The 20,410-nt window shown below is 42.4% G+C and overlaps 1 protein-coding gene across 1 annotated transcript in view; it reads right to left on the bottom strand.

The window, feature by feature from the left end:
• LOC120548886 overlaps nt 1-20,410 on the bottom strand; it is a 193,550-nt gene that overhangs the window by 8,764 nt on the left and 164,376 nt on the right. Inside the window, exons 65-73 of the mRNA XM_039785398.1 lie at nt 19,271-19,426; nt 12,733-12,873; nt 10,133-10,309; nt 7,946-8,083; nt 6,389-6,574; nt 6,101-6,214; nt 5,696-5,848; nt 4,622-4,738; nt 612-749 (exon numbers count right to left, since the gene is read on the bottom strand). Of these exons, the coding sequence (XP_039641332.1) occupies nt 612-749; nt 4,622-4,738; nt 5,696-5,848; nt 6,101-6,214; nt 6,389-6,574; nt 7,946-8,083; nt 10,133-10,309; nt 12,733-12,873; nt 19,271-19,426 (1,320 nt within the window). The remainder of the gene's footprint in view (nt 1-611; nt 750-4,621; nt 4,739-5,695; nt 5,849-6,100; nt 6,215-6,388; nt 6,575-7,945; nt 8,084-10,132; nt 10,310-12,732; nt 12,874-19,270; nt 19,427-20,410) is intronic.

Below are 20,410 nucleotides of genomic sequence, written 5' to 3'. Positions count from 1 at the left end.
TATAACATTATATTTAATTCAAATTTTTGGAAGAATTTCCTTATTTATTCAGCCTGACATATTTGGGATTATTTTTTTGTTTTTTTAGAAACTCTGGGATTTCCCATAGAATTTCATTAACAATGTCTTGCATGTCTCTTCAGCTCGATGTCCCACTATCTGCACTTTTAACAGTGTGTACTCAGAATACTTAAATACAGAAATAAATAGTAGTATTAAGCATGCAGGGAAAAAACACATTTGTTAAATAACTTTGTTAAAAACACACGGAGGAATAGGTAAGCAGGAATGTTAGTACCAATCCCTCTATACTTTGTTCTACCATAACCTTTCAGGACTACAGGTGGTGAGTACTTGATATTCAAAATCCAGGTCTTATTATTCAGTGTTCTTAATTTCATGTAAATTAGATAACAGTGAGAACAAACACGATTTGGTGGCACTCCACTGAAGATCACACACATGTAAGGATACAGTATTTATCAGTTGTTTCTTTCAGCGTTCAAAAGTAAGTAAGTATTATTATTATTATAGAGCACCTTTCCAGGGCAGAACGTCACAAAAAAGGCAACCAACATAAAACCAGAAGGCTGGCTCCCAGGCTTCCTTACCTGAGTGCTGTCAGGTGTCCGCGACGGTCTCTGTTCAGGTGAGGACTGTTCCACATTCAGCCGTGACGCTCCAGATCCCTTCAGTACGTCCTCTTTAACATGGACAATTCGGATATGGCCTTGTTCCATGTCATCCTTCTGAGTTACAGCACAATAACATTTTTGGTTTAGTTGATTATCTCTTGTTTTCTACACATTAATACTTTGGGCCTGCACATCATCTTGCCAATATAGGATTTTAAGCCACTTAACCAATGCACTTTAACTACTGTCCCAGTCATTGCAGAACACTGGATAAGACTAACAACTTTAATAATAATACATTTTATTTAAAGGCGCCTTTCTCGGCACTCAAGGACACTGTACTGGGATACAAAAGACATTAAAAGCAGCAAAAAATAAAGAATACAACAGCAATAAAACAACAGAAAGAGGCAGAGCAATTGACATCAAGTGGAATAGGTAGTTTTAAACAGATATGTTTTGAGTTGCAATTTGAAATGGTGGAATGAATCAATGTTTCTGAGTTGCGGTGGTAATGAATTCCAGAGACGGGGAGCAGAGAGGCTGAATGCTCGGCTCCCCTTGGTGGTGAGACGGGCGGAGGGGACAGACAGGTGTATGGAGGAAGAGGATCTGAGGGAGCGGGACAAATATGGCAGGGCGAGGTTGTGGATGGCTTTGAATGCAAACATGAGGACTTTGAATTGGATACAGAACTGGATTGGGAGCCAGTGGAGCTGTTGGAGGACAGGAGTGATGTGATGGATGGAGGGGGTTTGAGTTATGATGCGGGCAAGGATAGTGTGCTGTCAAGGATGACACCCAGACTCTTAACCTGGGGGGTGGGTGAAACGGGGGAGTTATCAATAGTTAGAGAAAAACTGTCGGTTTTGGATAGAGTGGATTTGGTGCCAATGAGGAGAACCTCGGTTTTATTACTGTTTAATTTGAGGAAGTTTTGGGTAAACCAGGTTTTTATTTCAGAGATGCAATCAGTAAGGGAGGTGGGCGGGAGAGTGGACGAGGGTTTGGTGGAGAGGTAGAGCTGGGTGTCATCAGCATAACAGTGGAAGTGAATGTTAAATTTGCGGAAGATATTGCCGAGGGGATGGAGGTAAATGATGAAGAGTAGGGGCCCCAGGACAGAGCCCTGGGGCACACCTGAAGTGACGGAGGAGGGAATGGATTTAAAAGACTTGAGTTAAATGAATTGAGTGCGTCCAGAGAGGTAAGATGTGAACCAGTCTAACCGGGTGTGGGTGATGCCAATGGAATATAGCCTGTTGAGGAGGGTGGTGTGACAGATGGTATCAAAGGCTGCACTCAGGTCGAGGAGGATGAGGATGGTGAGGAGTCCAGAGTCAGCTGCCATAAGGAGGTTGTCGGTGATTTTGATAAGTTCTGTTATAAGTGCTATGGAGTGGGCGGAAACCGGACTGGAACTGTTCATACAGGTTGTTGTGGGATAGGTGAGAATGGAGTTGAGAGGCAATTGTTTTTTCAAGGATTTTGGAGATGAAGGGTAGATTGGATATAGGACGGAGGTTGTTGAAGTTGGAGGGGTGGGCACCAGGTTTTTTCAAGATTGGGGTAATGGCAGCAGTTTTGAAGGATGTAGGAACAGTTCCAGTGGTGAGAGAGGAGTGGATGATAGCAGAAATGAGGGGGACCAGGAAGGGAAGGAAGGCTTTAAAGTGATGGTTCGGAGCAATTTCACCCTAGGGTCCTTTGCACCATGACCTCGAGCCAAACACCCGCCCAGAAGCTTTTTTCACCTGGGTCTAACATTGGGAGAGTTAGCGTAGAGTAGCATTATCAGCTGAATAGCTTAGCGCAGAGGCTAATGGACCCACGTTTGTATCTCGTAAATGACCCAACTAATAATGCCCAAAATGATACCAAACGTCTACACTAGTACAAATAGGTTATGTACTCATAAAACGATGGATTGGAAAGTTTGTAAGTACACCAGAAGTTTATGAACACTTGCGTGCTCTCTTCTGCTCTCTGTTGCTGCTGCTACCTGCAGTTAGACGAGTGCTTAGGGCCGTCTACAAATTACTACACCGAAAAGAGATACAACAAAAATATGTATTAATTTAATGATTAAATAAGGTAATGTCTCCAAACTTACCTCAATTATTACTTGTCTCCTGCTAGTTATACTACAGCACTTACATAAAAAAAAAGTTAAATTAAAAAATATTTTTGTTGCATCTCTTTTCGGTGTTGTAATTTGTAGACGTCCCTAAGCACTCATCTTACAGCAGCAACAACAACAGCAGAGAGCAGAAGCCAGCAGGCAAGTGTTATTTACATAAACTTCTGGTTGTACTCAAACTTTCCAATCCATCGTTTTATGAGTGCATAACCACTATATACTAGTGTAGACGCGTTTATTATATTTCGGGCATTGATTGGGGTCATTTACGAGATACAAACGTGGGTCCATTAGCCCCTGCGCTAAGCTATTCAGCTGATAACGCTACTCTACGCTAACTCTCCCAATGTTAGACCCAGGTGAAAAAAGCTTCTGGGGGGGTGTTTGGCTCGAGGTCATGGTACAAAGGACCCTAGGGTGAAATTACTCCGAACCATCACTTTAACAAGTTGTGTGGGGAGGGGTTCAAGTTGACAGGTCAATGGCTTGGATTTCCGGGTGAGTTCTGTGATTTCTGAAATAGCGGGGAGCTGGAAGGAGGAGAATGAGTGTGCAGATGGGTGAAAGTCGTCTGAGATGTTGAGGTGAGGGATTGGTCCAAGGTGCTGCTGGATGTTCTTGATTTTTTCAGTGAAGAAGGACATAATAGAGTTGCAGAAGGAGGATGTATAGAAGCGAGGGGGGAAAAGTCCTGGGGTTAGGTGATAATGTTAAGTAGGGAAAACAGTGTCTTGGAGTTTCCTTTATTGGCAGTGATTATACTGGTGTAGTAGTGGGTTTTAGTGCTTGCAATGGTGTCCTTGTAATGTAAGATGTGGATATTGTACATTTCTTTGTGAATAGTGAGACCAGTTTTACTATGGAGACGTTCAAGTTGCCGACCTTTGGCCTTCATGAGACGAAGATCGGGGGTGAACCAAGGGGCGCAGACGGAAAAAGAAACAATGGAGCAAGGGAATTAAGAATATTAAGGAGTCCAGTGTTGTAGTGAGAGACCAGGTCATCGGGGGTGGATAGGTTGTGAGTGTCAGGGAGGCAGGAGGAGTGGATACTTGAAGTGAGAGTGGTGGGGTTGATATTCTTTATATTCCGAAATGAAATAAAGGGTGGTATTTTAGAGATAGAAAGAGTGAGTTTCACTGTAAATGAGAGGATAAATTGGTCAGTTATGGGGAGTTCATCAGCTGTAAGGACAGAAGGGATGACACCAGAGCAGCAGATTAAGTGTGGGAAAAGTGGTATGATGCTGACATCCAAAACTCTCTAAGCAGGATGTGAAGTCTTTGGTGAGAGGCAGATTGATATTGAAATCGCCCAGCAGTATTATGTTTGGTGAGAGAGAGGACAAGTGGGTGAGAAAAGCAGCAAAGTCATTTAAAAATTCACTATTCGGTTCAGGGGGGCGGTAGACAGTAGCAATGATGGTAGGAGTGGGACCAGACAACTTGCAGACAACAGATTCAAACGAGCTGGAGACAGCCACAGACACCGGCGAGACTTTCCACTTCTCACGGTAAATTATCGCGAGACCTCCTCCCCGGCCGGAGCCACGGGTTTGACAGATGTAAACAAACCCACTAGGAGTGGATTCATTCAGACAGGCGGGCTAATACGCTGTGGTCGACAGTCCGGTTGGTGGAGTGTGGAGGGCGACGAGAGCTAGACCAGCTGGACTTTATTGCTGTTGAGCTGTTGTGGTGGAAATTCCGGCGGGACCCTTGGTGGATGTATGTATGTATCGGAATCAAACTCGCGACATTGCAGTTACGTGGCATGCGCAGTAACCATAATGCTATCAATTTTCTAAACCACTTTTACTGTAATTTGAAAAGTGAACCAAACTCACCTCAGCCTCCTCTGAAGTGGATTCCAGGAGTTGAGGCTGTGAGGTTGTCTGCTCTGCTGACGGAGCTTTGGCTTGGACCGGAGTGGAAGGCTGCTGGATGAACAGAGCAGGGACCTTCTACAAGAAGAGGGACGGAGAAGGTTCAATAAAGGCCACTTCAAGTCTGACATGACTTACTGACTAGTCTCGCGTTGCCAGACCTTCCTGCACACTGCTGTGGACGAGGGCCTGGCTAGTTCACACAACATTCCGGGATGGGAGAAAAACGAGCTCTGGTTTATTGGCATTTCTTTAAAGGTCCCATAACATGGTGCACTTTGGATTCTTTTATATCGACCTCAGTGGTCCCCTAATGCTGTATCTTAAGTCTCTTTCCCGAAATTCAGCCTTGGTGAAGAATTACAGCCACTAGAGCTAGTCCCACAATGAGCTTTCCTTAGTATGTGCCATTTCTGTGCCTGTAGCTATTGAGGAGAGAGGGGGTGCAAGGTGGAGGGTGGGGTTGTGGCCTTGAACAACTGCCACTTTGCTCGTTTGAAAGCCATGATGTCTCTCTCTCTCATGGGGGGCCAAATTCTCTAGGCGGGCAAAGCAGAGAAAGGGGAGGTAACCTTGCTCCTTATAAGGAGCAAGATTCCAGATCAGCCCATCTGAGCTTTCATTTTGTCAAAAGCCGGGCCGGATACCCAGGGCTTGGTTTACACATATCGCCATTTCTAGCCATTGGGGGACCATAAGCAGGCTGGGGGAATGCATATTAATGTTAAAAAACCTCATAAAGTGACATTTTCATGCCATGGGACCTTTTAAACCAATCACAATCGTCGGATGGAGCAACAGTACGTCTGCAAAATAGCCTCGGGAAGGAACTTGTTTTGGTGGCAGATGTGTACGTAGCTCTGGAATGAAAATGGCTGTCAAGTGTGTGATGAGACTTTTGCTAAAAAAAAAAAGATAAATATAATTTGATTGTTGGTTCTAGCTCGGAAGATGTTTCCTGAAACCCGCGGCACCGGAACTGTCCTGTAAATGAAACATCGTCAATATAGACTACAGACTGACTGACTGTCTGACCTTTTCCAGTTCCAGCAGCAGAGTCTGGAGCTCATCCACGACAGTGAAGACAATCAGAGTGTCTTCAGCCTTCTCTGGAAGACAGAGGCCTGGTTTACACTTCTGGATCTCAGCTACGGTCCTCCTCATGCACTGGATCCTCTGTTCCACAGCCTGCACACAGAAGAATTGCATTCAGAAAAACAGATATTTGAAATTTCTGGCTGACAAAGTGGACCAATTTAGAAACTTGTCTTTTTTGTCCTAAAGCAAACCTCCAACATTTAGAATTTGCAGTTTGGGCTATAAAATCAATCTCTGACTGACAAAGTGAGTTGACAATCACTTGATCAGTTTCACTCATGTTTTAGTATTTTCTTATACAGGTAATCACAACCATATTGATATTAAAATGCCACATCTTACCTTGAGGCTTTCTTCTCTGGGGCTGGGGAAAGTCTCTGGAGACGATAATAAGATCTTGATCTCAGCCACATCATTCTCCATCTGCCTGACTTCACTCTCAATGGCTTCCACCTCCTAGACAGCAAGTGATCGATCAGTATATTTGCAAAACAGATAAGTACATGTGCAGAGGGGTGAGCAACACATCTCCTGGTAAAGAGAGATGAGCTAACAGAAATACAATAAATAACATATGTACAAGAGTTCAAAACGGATTAAATTATGAAAAGAATAGAATCTCAGACTGACGTCCGCAGCGTGCCCCAGGTGAGACAGAGGAGCATTGAAGCGGTCTTGAACGTTGGCCACTTGGTGATCAGCTTCGTCCAGTTGTTCCTGGAGAGTTGTGACGTCACAAACCTGTGACATTTCCTTCAGGACTGAGGCGAAGCCCTGCAGAGTGGTTCGGATCTGTGCCGAGTCATCCAACACCATCTGCAGCACAAGACAGGAATATATGTTTGTTTTTTTAACAATGTTTTTTTATTGATTTTTGTTATTGCAATTACAACTTTTTTTTAATGAACTGGTCAAATGGTTTCCAGATTTTCTCATACATGCCTAATTTGTTTTTTAATATATACTGTATGTCAGTCTCTTCGTGGACATACAAAACAAACATATTTTACTCAATTTACATTTACCACATTCTCCTGCAGAATGTGACACATAATACATTGAGGAATTGAATAGCATTTTATAGTAAAGTGCTGTAGAAAGACAGGGTAGTGTATTAAAAGTTTTTTTGTGCAAACGCACATGTTTTGCATCGTTTGGCCGACCGTCCAGACGAATCCTGCAAACGCACTGCCTGAAAACGCACTTTTTTGAAACCAGGTCTCAGGGTGAAAAAATCCGAAAACGGCTCTCGTTTGGCTTCGTATGGATGGTAAATACGGATCCGTATCGATGATGTCATCGCCACACCCCTCTTTTACACCCTCTCCCACGGCCGCTGACGCGCACAACTGCGGTGAAGCTAAGCGAGCATGTCCCATCTCCATGGTCAAACCAGCTCACTTCATCTAAATACTCTGCTCCCTGACCCTTCCCTCTGGATTCTACACAAGATATATTGCTAACGTTATGTAGCCAACGTTAAACATCGCTAAAGTAGCTGACCGCTCCAGCAGCGAAGTAACGTTAACGTTAGCTGCTATGGCTATCTGTTTATAAAGTGGAAGTAGATAACTTATCAACTAGCTAGCTAATCTGTCTGCTTATCAACTCCCTGAATGGATTATAGTAACTTTTACCACGGGTTATTGTAGAAAGGCTACTGCAAGAAAAACGTATAGATTATTAAAAAGACATCATTCATGGATCATTGATGTTTGTTTGACTGCCGATGTTAGAGCTAGCGAACGTTAAGCGGCCACGTTAGCTTCGCTGCTACGGCTGCTAAGCGCGCTGCAATCATGCAAAATAAAAAGCAATCCAACAGCACATTATACAACGTAAACAAAGACACGTTTTCTTGTGGCAGCCTTTATAAAATGAGCAGTGGTGAAAGATATTATAGTCCACGGATGTATTAAGAGAAAATGATAATCTAGCTAGTCATGTTATGATGGGAAGTGGAAGTGACTATGCTCTTCTTCTCCGTTTTTTTTGGTAAATTTCTGTAGCAGAAACAGCGCCGCCTATAGGCCTGGCATATGAAGTAGCGTATTGAGTCATTTACAAGTGGATTCGTTTGGACGCAACTATTCTTGAAACGAATCCAGGGAAGACGGGTAAAAAAAAGATCGTTTTGGTACGTGTGGACGGGGCCTTAGTGTAGAAAGGACAGTTGAGTGTGCCAACCTGCAGAGTGTGAACATGGCTGCTCAGACATTTAGCGGTGGTGTAGGTGCAGGGGGTGGCGAGCCACGACTTGGCCTCAGCCATCCAGCTTTTAGAGCTGCTGATCATCTCCTGATGCTCCTGAAGCCATGTTTGGATCTGACCACAAACACAAACAATATTTAGTTAAAAACCTTAATCAAGAAACCATAGAAACTGTGTGAACACTAACCATGTTTCCATCCACACATTTTTATGCAAATTAAGTAATATTGAATGAAAAATGCCTCATGGAAACGGTAAAATTTTACTGAATTTCATGAATATCGACACAAAGTAATTATGTTTGATCTCAACAGATTTTCTCTTAATCGGTAAATGGCTTATGCGATAAACGCTGATGGAAATGTTATTTGCCGAATATATAATAATGAATTGTAATTACGTTTTAGGTCATTTTATGGTTGCAACCCGCCATAAAACGAAGAAGAAGTTTAAGGTAATTTCCGGTTTCTTTGCAGACACGGCAGGTGTCAACAAAGACAGATATAAGTGGAAGAACAAGGAGACGTGAGTAGGGTTGGGTATCGTTTGGTTTTTTTTCGGTTCCGGTGCTAAACCGATACTTTTAAAACGGTGCCGGTGCCTAAACGGTGCCTGAACCGGTACTTTTCAATAAAGTTAAAAAAAAGAAGAAGAAAAAAAATAAGGGTAGTAAACAACAGTCAGTGACTTGTTTATTGCTAAGGCCATGGTCAAAATTAAAGATTTAAAAATAATGTAATAACTATAACAATAACAATAACTTATTTCACCAGTAAATTGCTGTTGAACCCCAGATGGGAAAATTACTTAGTATTTTACAATTACTGTGAATGCACCACGAGGCTACCTGTTTTAAGTGAATCTGTGTTGTTTAATTCCGACAACGGCAGCTGCAAGTGAACGCACCGTCACCGTCTGTGTTGTTTAATTCCGACCATAGAAACATACTGTATATCTATGAATTGCGACAACGGCAGCTGCTGCGCTGCAGAGCAGACTGTTACATCCCGCTGTTGAAGTCCTCCACAGTGAAATACAGTCACACTTTACACTGTTTAACGTTAGCTGTCAGCATTTTAACCGTGATTAATCCAGCTGCTAGCTAAAGGTAGGCTAACGTTACATGCTGTCAGGTGTAGTGTAAAGTCGAGCACCGAAATGAGGCACCGAAACTTTCGTTCTTATTCGGACTCGTTACTACCGTTTACGTCGGCACCGGTTCCCTATTGGCACCGAGTTTCGGTACCCAACCCTAGACGTGAGACTTTAAATTAAATTTACGAGCAAAATGTAACGGCTATTTGAGATTGCAAAAACCTAAGAAATGCCATAAATTATCTGCATCATCAAAGTGATGTTTTGATAGCGTGGTTGTTATTATAGCTTGATACGTTGCTATCAGCTGGCACATAAGCACTATCACAACTTGTGCAATATCAATCATTTGTAGGTAGACGGCACCATCCATTTTGGCTAGCAAACTTTGTTTGCAAATGTTTGCTTGAATGTTGTGTGATTCAGTGCCAAAATTAATGGAAACACCTTAAAATGTCTTAAATCTATTCAATATACCAATTTGAACGCAAAACAGCATGTGACGTCATTAGCCACAGGTTTTTATTTGCTTTAAAGCCGTTGGATGGAAACACACTTTCACCAGCTTTATTCGCATGAATGTTTTTAACGAACTTCAGATAATTCGATTGACAAGTGGATGGAAACGTAGCTACCAACTTTAACAAGCTCTGACACAAACTTGTACTTAATATTATCTGAAATAGCATCTTTTGAGGCTGTCAGAAATTACAAATCACATAAATTTCACAACTAAGTGGTATTTACTATACATGTGTGGGACAAGAAGTTGCAATGCTTGTGTGAAGGGCATTATGAGTGTTTCCCAATGTTTTTGTTAAAACGAGATACACACATAACATAACATCAGTTGTTTGTCAGTATAAACATTAAATTAAATACACCGTTCTGGGCTGCGTGATTTAAGAATTACAACAGCACCAACGGAAACCTGTCATCACACACATTTGTTGTTTCACACCAAACAAATATGGAAATTATGACTCAGAAATTATAGACAGATAACATTACATACAAGCAGTTCTAAAAGAGAAAAAGAATCCTGAGGGGAGGCGAAGGCATCCTGACCTTGCTGAGGAGGGTGGTCCTCTGCTCCGCCTGTTTGGCCAGCTGGGAGTGGAGCTGCTGGACCTCCACCAGTCTCTCAGTGAGGGTCAGCACCTCTTCTGGCTTCTCCAAGTCCTGCATGTCCACCTCCAGCGCCGCCACGCACGAGTGCCATAAGTCCAGCTCATCCCACACACGCTGAGCATACACAAGCAATCAGATGTCACGATGTTTGGATGATTTATTGACTTTAACATTACAAAATTCTCATCGCTTTGACTTTAAAGCTTCTAACAGCATTTTTTTTACAGCTTAAATATAGTCCACATAAGCCCAAACAACCAGTGAGTGTTTTTTTCTCGCACATCTCAAGCAACAGATGCACTGTCATTTTAACCTCTGCAGCTGTCTGAAGCAGCTCCATGCAGCTCGCACCTCAGCTGCGTCTCACAGGCGTAACCTGCCACCTGAAGCTTTTATTTACACTTAATACTTTTTTTCTGAAAATACGCTCGTTAATGCAAGGTTGATGCCCAATAAAACACTACTACTATTAAATTAACTTAACTACTATTAAAATTTGGCTCCTCTGGCACCACCTACAGCCTGTAGTGCGATTTGCAAAAATCCACAGCTCCCTGTTCAGATGCACCAATCAAGTTCAGGGTCTAACTGTGTGTCAATCACTGATCATGCACACGCATTCATTCTCCTTTGTGGTGGGAGGAGCTTAGGAGGTTTTGGGCTTTAGCGGAAAGGGGGGGGGGGGACTGAGAAGTTGCCGAGGTTCACATTTTTTGGCTAAGTCCTGGATCTTCGCAATCCTACCTACAGCATATTTTATCATTATTTTATGTTTTTATTTTATTTTATCACATTATTTTTCTTATTATCTGACCTTGTTCTTTGAGTTGTTTCCGATGGCATGTTTTCTACTTTATTGCAGTTAATTTATTGATTCTGTATTGTGTAATGTTATCTTAAACCATTAGGTCTAAGATAACCAACTTAGGTCCCATGGCATGAAAATTTCACTTTATGAGGTTTTTTAACTTTAATATGCATTCCCCCAGCCTGCCTATGGTCCCCCAGTGGCTAGACATGGTGATAGGTGTAAACCGAGCCCTGGGTATCCTGCTCTGCCTTTGAGAAAATGAAAGCTCAGATGAGCCAATCTGGAATCTTCTCCTTATGAGGTCATAAGGAGCAAGATTACCTCCCCTTTCTCTGCTTTGACCACCCAGAGAATTTGGCCCACCCACGAGAGAGAGACATCATGGCTTTCAAACGAGCAAAGTGGCAGTTCTTCAAGGCCACACCCCCACCCTCCACCTTGCCCCCCCCTCTCAGGAGAGACAGACACAGAAATGGCACATCCTAAGGACAGCTCATTGTGGGACTGGCTCTAGTGGCTGTAATTCTGCACCAAGGCTGAATTTTGGGAAAAAGACTTCATATACAATATTAGGGGACCACTAAGGTCTATATAAAAGCATCCAAAGAGCACCATGTCATGGGACCTTTTAATGTGAAAAGCCTTTTGAAAAGTGGTGGCTAATACAAATAAAATGTTTTCTTTAAACTACATTGTGTAATTTTTTTTTGTTGATTCTTAGCAAAAAAAACTTTGTTGTTTAACAAATATGTGCTCATTTATGTGTAATTACTTCCACCAACTAATCAAAGTATTCTCGTACACGTAGAATCTGCCATTCAGAATCATTCAGAATACATAGGAGCGAAGTTAGGAGAAGTTAAAAAGAGAATTAAAACGACAACGCGACCAAAGTCAATATTGGAGTGGCTTTTCCAAGATGGAAAGAGCTCATAAGGAGCAAGGATTTTAAAAGGGACGCCAAAGTTGCCTGCTTTCTTCTCGACAGGTAATTCTGCCTATTTGTGTAAATTTGAAGTTTCATAGTTACTTGGCTAACTATAGCATGGTTGTGCGTAACGTCGTGATTTTCCCTGACAGAACAGCTGCGCAGGGGCGGACTGGGACAAAAATTCAGCCCTGGCACTATAGCCACACCAGCCCACATCACCATGCCCATGCAGCCCCACCCACAGACACGTGCATTCACTATTTACATTTCTGTACAGATGGTGAAATAATATAAGCAGTACCTTATATGTAACAGATTTTTAAACATTTAATGTAAGTAAGAGACAAGACAAACAATGCTTACTACTGATGCTGAATGCTTAAAAAAACAAATCTGACTGGCCCACAATTTAAAAAATGATCCGGCCATCTGCAATTGCCAGATGGCCAAGCCGCCCCTGCAGCTGCGCGTAAACGATGAAGATACTAAGAGCTTATTTCGGGTTCGGCCACCGTAGGAGTTAGAACATGCTCGGAATGTGGGGGGCTAGAAAGTAATATTTAGTTGGTTGTCATATACAATTTCACCGCTAGATGGGAGAAATTCTTACACAATATAGCTTTAAAGTTTTTTTGTCAAACTATATCAGAGTCCATAGGCTCATGAGGGGGAAACATTGTTGAGTGTGAGATCATCATCTAGCTAAACTGCGCACTGCACAGAAACCCTTTTATTCTAGTATCTGTACTAAGTCAGATGTCAGAGTGGTAATGATCCAGCCAGGTTACTACCCACCTTCTGAGTGATTTTTGCCACAGTCACATTGGGACTTCTCTGGTCAAGTCTTTTCTGAACTGATGTGAGGCCAGCCTGGACCTCAGACAGCTTCGCCCCCAGCCTGTGGACGGGACCGCTCTGCTCCACTGCCTCTCCCACCTCAAGTACAAACATCAACAATTACAAAAGGAAACATGTTGTGCTTCTCAAGCCAGATCTATACAAGTCTTGGATTTGTTGTTGTCCCAAACATTTGATTATCATTCTACCCTTTTCCTCCTGTAATCTCCTTTAAGTAATTCTTAAGTAACTGTTCATTTCTTACACTGCACTGTAAAAAAATGTATTACACTTTGCTATTTTATCTCATCACTGCCCCCCTCTCATGTACAATTCTTATTTAGTCATCGATTTTAAATCTCATGCCCTCAATGTATGTAATGTCTTGTTTTGTTTTTTAAAACTGTCTAACACTGGGGAGATCACGTGACCTATGAACGGCATTGCTGCTAGAGCTCTCTGCCCCATCTCCATATTTTTGTTGAAAACCAGGTCTATTCTTTTTTATTCGACGCCAATCCTTTGATTTGTCACCAGGGTAACGGAATGCCTGCAGGAGCGAAAAAGGCAGGCCCCGCTGCAGTTTAACTGAGCAAAGACATCTGCCAACGACGCTAGCATGGCGACTGCTAGCGAGGTTCCAGATGCTAACGCGGATCTACGTATGGAGGAGGCTATGGCCAGGGTCCTGGAAAGGCAACAAAGCGGGCTTCAATCAGCGGTATGCATCGCGGTGAAGGACGCTTTCACCGTACAACGGCACCAGGGATTTATAGGAGTGCAGAATAAGCTGCATGCTAAAGGCATCCCATCCATCCATCCATCCATCGTCAACCACTTATCCCGCGCACAGGGTCGTGGGGGGGCTGGAGCCAATCCCAGCATACGTCGGGCGAAAGGCGGGGTACACCCTGGACAGGTCGCCAGTCCATCGCAGGCTAAAGGCATCCCAAACTTTCTTATTTATCCGGCAACTTTGAGAGTAAACCACGGAGGGAGAGCGCTCAAATGCACGGCACCCAAGGAGGCGGACAACTTCTGTCGAGATTTTAAGATGAAAGAAGGAGACGTGGCGCTCAAACTGGGCGCTTTGTGAACAGACTGGGAGTTGTTATCGGGCCCGGAGGGCGGCGTGCGGGCCTCCGGTACGGGAAGCTGAGCAGGCGGACCCGAGGACTGTGGATTAGTGTACCTGGAAAACTGTGCAAGTTTAACCGAGGACACTGCAATCTGACTTTGGAGGGATGTTTGATTCGGCTGAAAGCATGAGGGACATGGACTGTTTATTTTACACAGCCTGAGAATGCAATAAACACTTATTTTATAATCTATATTACTACTCTTACATGGTTTGTTTCCCACATAGTCTATTTTACAGCATAATAGCGGGTTGAAATTATAGTGTATGAGCTTGGGAGCAGAGTTATAAGGACCATCTGATTAGACTACATTTTATAATCTGTCTATTACTCCTACGTGGTTGATTTGTTTTTCATACAGTTTATTTCACAACTTAATAGATGGTTGGGACTAAGTTTTAAGTATTTTTTTTTTTTTTACATTTTTCATGTTTAACATAGGAAAGCATTAGACCTGCTTCAGTTAACCTGTGACTTTAGACAGGAGGGTCAGTTTTGTGTGAGAGTTTTTGTGCGAGCTGCGTTTGATGCGGCCACGTATCCTACAGAGAGGGAAGGGGGGTCTGCGGTCTCGGAGGGCTAGGGGAATTATTTTATTTTTTGTGTTTTCACCACACTGTGCTTAGATCTAACAGCTCACCCTTTGCTACAAATGTATCAGTGAATTCTGGTAGGGTACTTGAGACATATATACGCGTAAATTTGGAAAATGGCTGAACCTTTAATCCTTTCTGTTAACATAAAGCTAAATGGGCCGATCAAACGAGCTAAATTCCTGGACTATTTAAGAAGGAAGAACATAGACGTGGCGCTTATTCAAGAATCACATTTACGTAAAAGAGATGTAAATCATCTACAAAATAAATATTTCAAAGTTGCTGCTGCATCTAGTGACGACCAAGGATTCCATTGTTTTGCTGTCACGGAGAGGCACACTCACCATAGAGAGAAGTAGTAAAGACTCTTCAGGCAGGATATCATATATATGTACTACGATAAGGAGTAGGAAAATAGCCTTTGTCTCAGTAAATGCACCAGCTACATATGATGAAAGCTTTTTCCCGCACCTAACCAATGAATTGCTTTCTCTCAATGAATACTCATTAATTATAGGGGAAGACATGAATGCGTTACTATACTTAAATCAGGATAGATCAGGGGTCAACCACACGAAAGCCCAAAACACATAGGACATGTTTATTGCAGTTGTGGAATCCCACGATCTTACAGATATATGGAGAATGCACAATCCTACTAGCAAGGATTAAACCTTTTTTTCCACACGTCACCTCACCCACTCCCGCATTGATTATTTTTTGTGCTCCAATGTTCCACACAATAGCAATGGAACCAGCAATCCTGTCCACAATGCACTGATAACCACATTCCATTGTGATATGTTAAGAGAAAAATCTAGAAGGTGGCAATTCAATAATTCCCTTCTCCAAAACACAGCTTTTAATACAGAATTTGGAGCCAAACTAGCGGAGTTCATATCAATCAATACTGGCTCAGTTTCGGACCCGGTGTACATCTGGCAAGCCACTAAAGGATTTATTAGAGATTTCACATCTTCCTTTGCAGCAAATTTGAAGAAAAAGAGAGAGGTAAAGATTGCGGAGTTGGAAGAACTTTGTAAATCGTTAGAGCAATCTCTTAAGACTTGTTTTTCTAAATCTACACACTCTTTTAGTCACAAATCGAGCAGAGCTAAATGACTTGCTAAAAAGGAGAGCTGAATTCATAATGCACAGAGTGAGGCAAAATTACAATTTTAATGGTTGTAAACCAAGCAAATTGCTAGCTCTGAAATTAAAACAAAGCGGTTATGTTTGCACTGAATAACGCATTCAATAAACAGAAACATAACACTTGCAGCACACATGAACAGATGCGCAATATTAGCTCAGACATAAAATAGCACCCTTGTGAATTAGCCTACTGTTGCTAACGCACATTCATAAATCCTGCATAACATCGTCCCGTACCTACAGGACCTCAGACTTACTTATTGATGCACGCACAGAGTAGTGTCGACAAACTTAGTCCAATGAGGGGAGAAAGGAAAGTGTGATAGCGTTCCACGTTAACGCTTTTTTCTCTCTCACTCGAGACCGCTGTTAGTTGGGTCATCTATAGCAGTTCAGATGACAAATACAGTGAGAAACAAACCTTTCCTCTCCACGGTCACAGAACTGCTATAGATGACCCAACTATGTGTCCAACGTTACTAGACGGTAGAGCAAGCTATAACTGACAGGGGGAGAGAGAGAATGTATCACTACAGCCAATCCAGTCTGCTCAAAGCGATGGTCTTTTTCACAAATAGGTTGCACGTAAAGGGGGAAAAAGTAGCTTCCACTTAAGGAGCCCTATGTCTTGTCTTTGTGTCTTTGCTAGTTTAAGACCGACGCACTTGTCAATTTCCCGTCCAGCGTCCGCGACTAGGATTAGTGTGTTTGACCGGTGGGGGCATGGCATCACGATGGTGGCTCTCCATCGTGATGTCGGCCAGCCATCACCATGGACGATGATATCGTCCATCGGCACAACCCTATTGCAGATGATATTTTACTGTACATATCTGACCTTGAGGACTCTGTTAAAATCTTGAACGAATTTGGCTCAATCTCCGGCTATAAAATCAATTGGAATAAATCTAAACTGCTCCTGTTGAACAACAAACAGGTGACATCAGCTATCAGTGATACAATACCAACCCAAAGCAAAATTACATATTTGGGCATCACCATTAAGCTACAGCGAGTTGTCCAGGACAACTATGAAACTATACTAAGTAGTGTTCAAAGAGATCTGGCCAATCTGGCGCTGCCGGCATCACTACGGTCCAGGATTGCTGTTGTTAAAATGAACATAGTTCCTGTGTGTACTTTTTAAGTACAATGATCCCCTTACCCCCACCAATACATTTCTGGAAGAAACTTGATACCGTAATCCGGCAGTATATTTGGAATAGTAAACAACCTAGGCTAAAATACTCTACCTTGCAACGTACCACGAACACTGGAGGCCTGGCCCTCCCTAACCTTAAAGTGTACCATAGAGCCTTTCAGCTACAGGCCCTCAGAGTGTGGATAGACCCCTCATTTACAGTCCCATGGAGAGAAATAGAGCAAAACCTCACTGTAAGTCTAAGACTGCAAGACTGCAAGACTTCGCCTTTGCAGGTGTGTGTCCAAAAAAGTTTACGCTAGCCTATGACCCTATTATAACCAACACATTGACCAACTTTAAACAAGTGGAGGTGCAAATACGCTACACCAATAAGTGGCATTTGAGCACCCCAATTTGGCACAACATACACTTAATGTCTGGTAACAAACCTTTTGTTTGTAACCAGTGGAGTGACAGAGGTATTTATACTCTAGACCAGTTATTCAATGAGAAAGGTATGTTGAGCTTTGAGGACCTGAGAGCTAGCTTTGAGGTCCCTAGGACATCCTTCTTCCTTTATCTTCGCTTAAGATCAGCCCTAAAATGTTATGGAGTACCATGGGGAAACAGTCTTGAGACCCACCCAATCATTAAATGGCTTGTTGATTTTCCTGCGAGAGGATTAGTGTCCAGGATTTATGCTAAACTGATGCAAGTATCCGTAGGAGAACTCCCAATAGTAAAGAAATGGGAGCGAGAGCTGAGCCCGGAGGGAAATGTAATTAATTGGGAGACAGTTTGGAACAACATTTCCCACTGTTCCAAGAACCCAAATCACCAGCAGATCCACTTCAACATATGCCATAGGACATATTGGACATCTCAGAAGAGATACGTCTCCAAAGGCATTCCTACTCCCTATTGCATGTTCTGCCAACCTGAACAAACTGGAACTTTCCTGCACATGGTCTGGGCAACATGGCATCATGACTGCTTAAACATACACGCCACTTTCCTAAAGCCAAATGGCGTGTTATCTGTACGCATTTTCAGCTATCCACGTGTATGTCTATGCTGTATACAGCAGATGTAAACATACCCACCACGTGGCATCGCCACGTTTCGTGACGTCGCGAGAACGTCGCGAGAACGCGACGTACTATCGCGAGAACGCGACGTACTATCGCGAACGTCACACGCCTGTTAAAAAAAATAAAAAATGGTTGGGTTCAGGAAAAGAACACAGGGAAAGGCTTTAGTAACAAAACAGTGACAAAAACATGGAAGATAACAACAAAAACACGCTTAGGAAAACAATAAACGGTTGGGTTTAGCAAAAAAACATTGGGGAAGGCTTAAAAAAAAAAAAAAAAAAAAAGGCTGAAAAATCACCACACGCAAGAAACAAACCCGGCTCTCCCAGGTGAAAGTCCTGTGTTTTACCCATCCGCCACCCAAACCTATGTCCTTGCACAATCCCATGATCCTTTATACTACTCGCTATGGCAGAAATTCACTCTCAACGTAGGTCAATGGCGGCCAATTTGTGTTGTTAAACGCGCTAAAAATCGACTGTGCGTCTAGATAACACGCCAAAATGGCATACGAATTGCCGTGTCATACATACGCCACTTAATGAGATCAGTCTGGTCTGGGAGTGTGAACAGGTGCCTGAGTTTTGGAATAAAACAACATCAATAATATCTGATGTGATAGGATGTTGGATTCCTACTGAACCGATTGTTTTGTTACTTAATGACGACTCTAAATTACATCTGCTTGGGAGACAAAAGAAAGTTTGGTTAGCCGGCTCAACCGCAACCAAGAAAATTATAGCTCAACGCTGGCTCCCCCCCACTCGCTTTGTATAAAACAGTGGTTGGCATATTTTCTGGACATAGTTATGCTTGAGCTCTCTACAGCAAGGATTAACAAAGCCAAGTCATCTACTAAAGACCTATGGAAAGGTGCAGCAGCACAGGTATCAGTCCTAATGACCTCAGCATCACAAGAAGTAGAGGAGGGCGACTAGGCAAGGTTTGATTTCTGTTTATGTTTTAGATTTGTTTGTTTCTTCTTTCTTTTCCTCGAGACCGCGGAGGGTGGGGGGTGGGAGAGGGTGGTTGTTCTTGTTCAAGTGTGTTTGTCTGTTCTGTTGTTGTTTAAAATGAAAAAATAAATAAAAAATTGATCATAAAAAAAAAAGAAACTGTCTTTCACTGAACAGCTCTCCAAAATGTTGTTGTATGTTACCATGTACAATGACAATAAAGGCAATCTTATATTATTTTGCAGAAATTCCAATGTATAACACCCCTCCCTGTATTACGGTAACAAGATTCTTTAACCCTACTTTTCCACTTTGTGTTTTTTTGTGATTTATTGTGTTGTGCTCATTGCTAAAAACCCAAATTAATTATTGCACTTCACATCAGCTATGTTAAAATCAAAGTCTTGTGTACCTTAACTTCTACTTGCTGCAGTGAGTGTGTGACCTCCTGCAGCTGGCTGTCGATCTCCACCGGGACCAGAGTGTACATGTCTGAGTACTTCATCTTCAGGCTCTCCATGATGCGCTGCAGTAAAGCCTTCTGGTTACACAGCTCGCTGTGAACCTCCTAAAACCAGAAAGAGAAGAGTTGTGTAAATGAACAGGACACAGAAAACCAACTAAGGAAAATTATTAAGTCTATGTCTGAAAGAGGAAACTGAAAGGCTGATAAAGCTTTGTGATCCACAGCGATAATAAAAACTTCTCAATATTTATTGATTTTCTTTGTGACATTTTGCAAGGTGCCAAAAATCAGCTTAGTGAAAGCCAACACTTACTTAAAAAAACACTTGTAAGCAGATGGTTGCAGTCAGTTTGAACCCTCAAAGCTTCTACAAGCTTTAACATTAGCAACAGTGAGGAAGGGTGTCATTTTTCAGTCAAATAGTGAAAATCTTGCAGTATTTTGAAACAAAAGGACACAGACATTGATCTTATCTACATCTCTCACCAAAAAAGCTCATTCTCTCTCTCATTCTCTCTCTCTCTCTCTCCCTCTCTCCTTCCTCTCTCCTGGGCTGCTTTCATCACACAGAGCCTCTTCAAAGTCCTTTAATTCCCCAATAGTTAAAGTGAACTCTTTTCAGTTAAACAAGATTCTTCTTTACAATACCAGCCGACATTAAATAAGATGATAAGAAAATCCAAATGTGCAAGATAATACAGAGGAGACTACCTGGATCTGAATGCGTCCGATGGTCTGCTGAAGAGGGAGGTGCATCTTGTTATCACTACGGGAAACTGAGTGAGCAAGCAAGCGTGCATGCGTGTGTGTGTGTGTTACAAAAGATGGGAGGAAGAGAGGGTATAGGGAGACAGTTTTGCATAAGAGAGTGGGGCACGGTGAGTGCAACGTGTGTATGCATGAGTATGTGTTTGTTCATGTATGTCTGTTTGTGAGGACTAATTAGTATTTTAAGAAATGAAAAAGTAGGGACATTTTAGGAAAGTCTGTACATTTTAGAAAAATGATGATGCTTTAAGAAATCTGTAGATTGTAAGAAACTGGCAACATTTTAGGAAAGCATGTACATATAGTTAACGTGAGAAC

This window comes from Perca fluviatilis, chromosome 20 (assembly GCF_010015445.1).
Source record: "Perca fluviatilis chromosome 20, GENO_Pfluv_1.0, whole genome shotgun sequence".
Taxonomy (NCBI): domain Eukaryota; kingdom Metazoa; phylum Chordata; class Actinopteri; order Perciformes; family Percidae; genus Perca; species Perca fluviatilis.
This window is presented reverse-complemented; position numbering and strand designations above follow the sequence as displayed.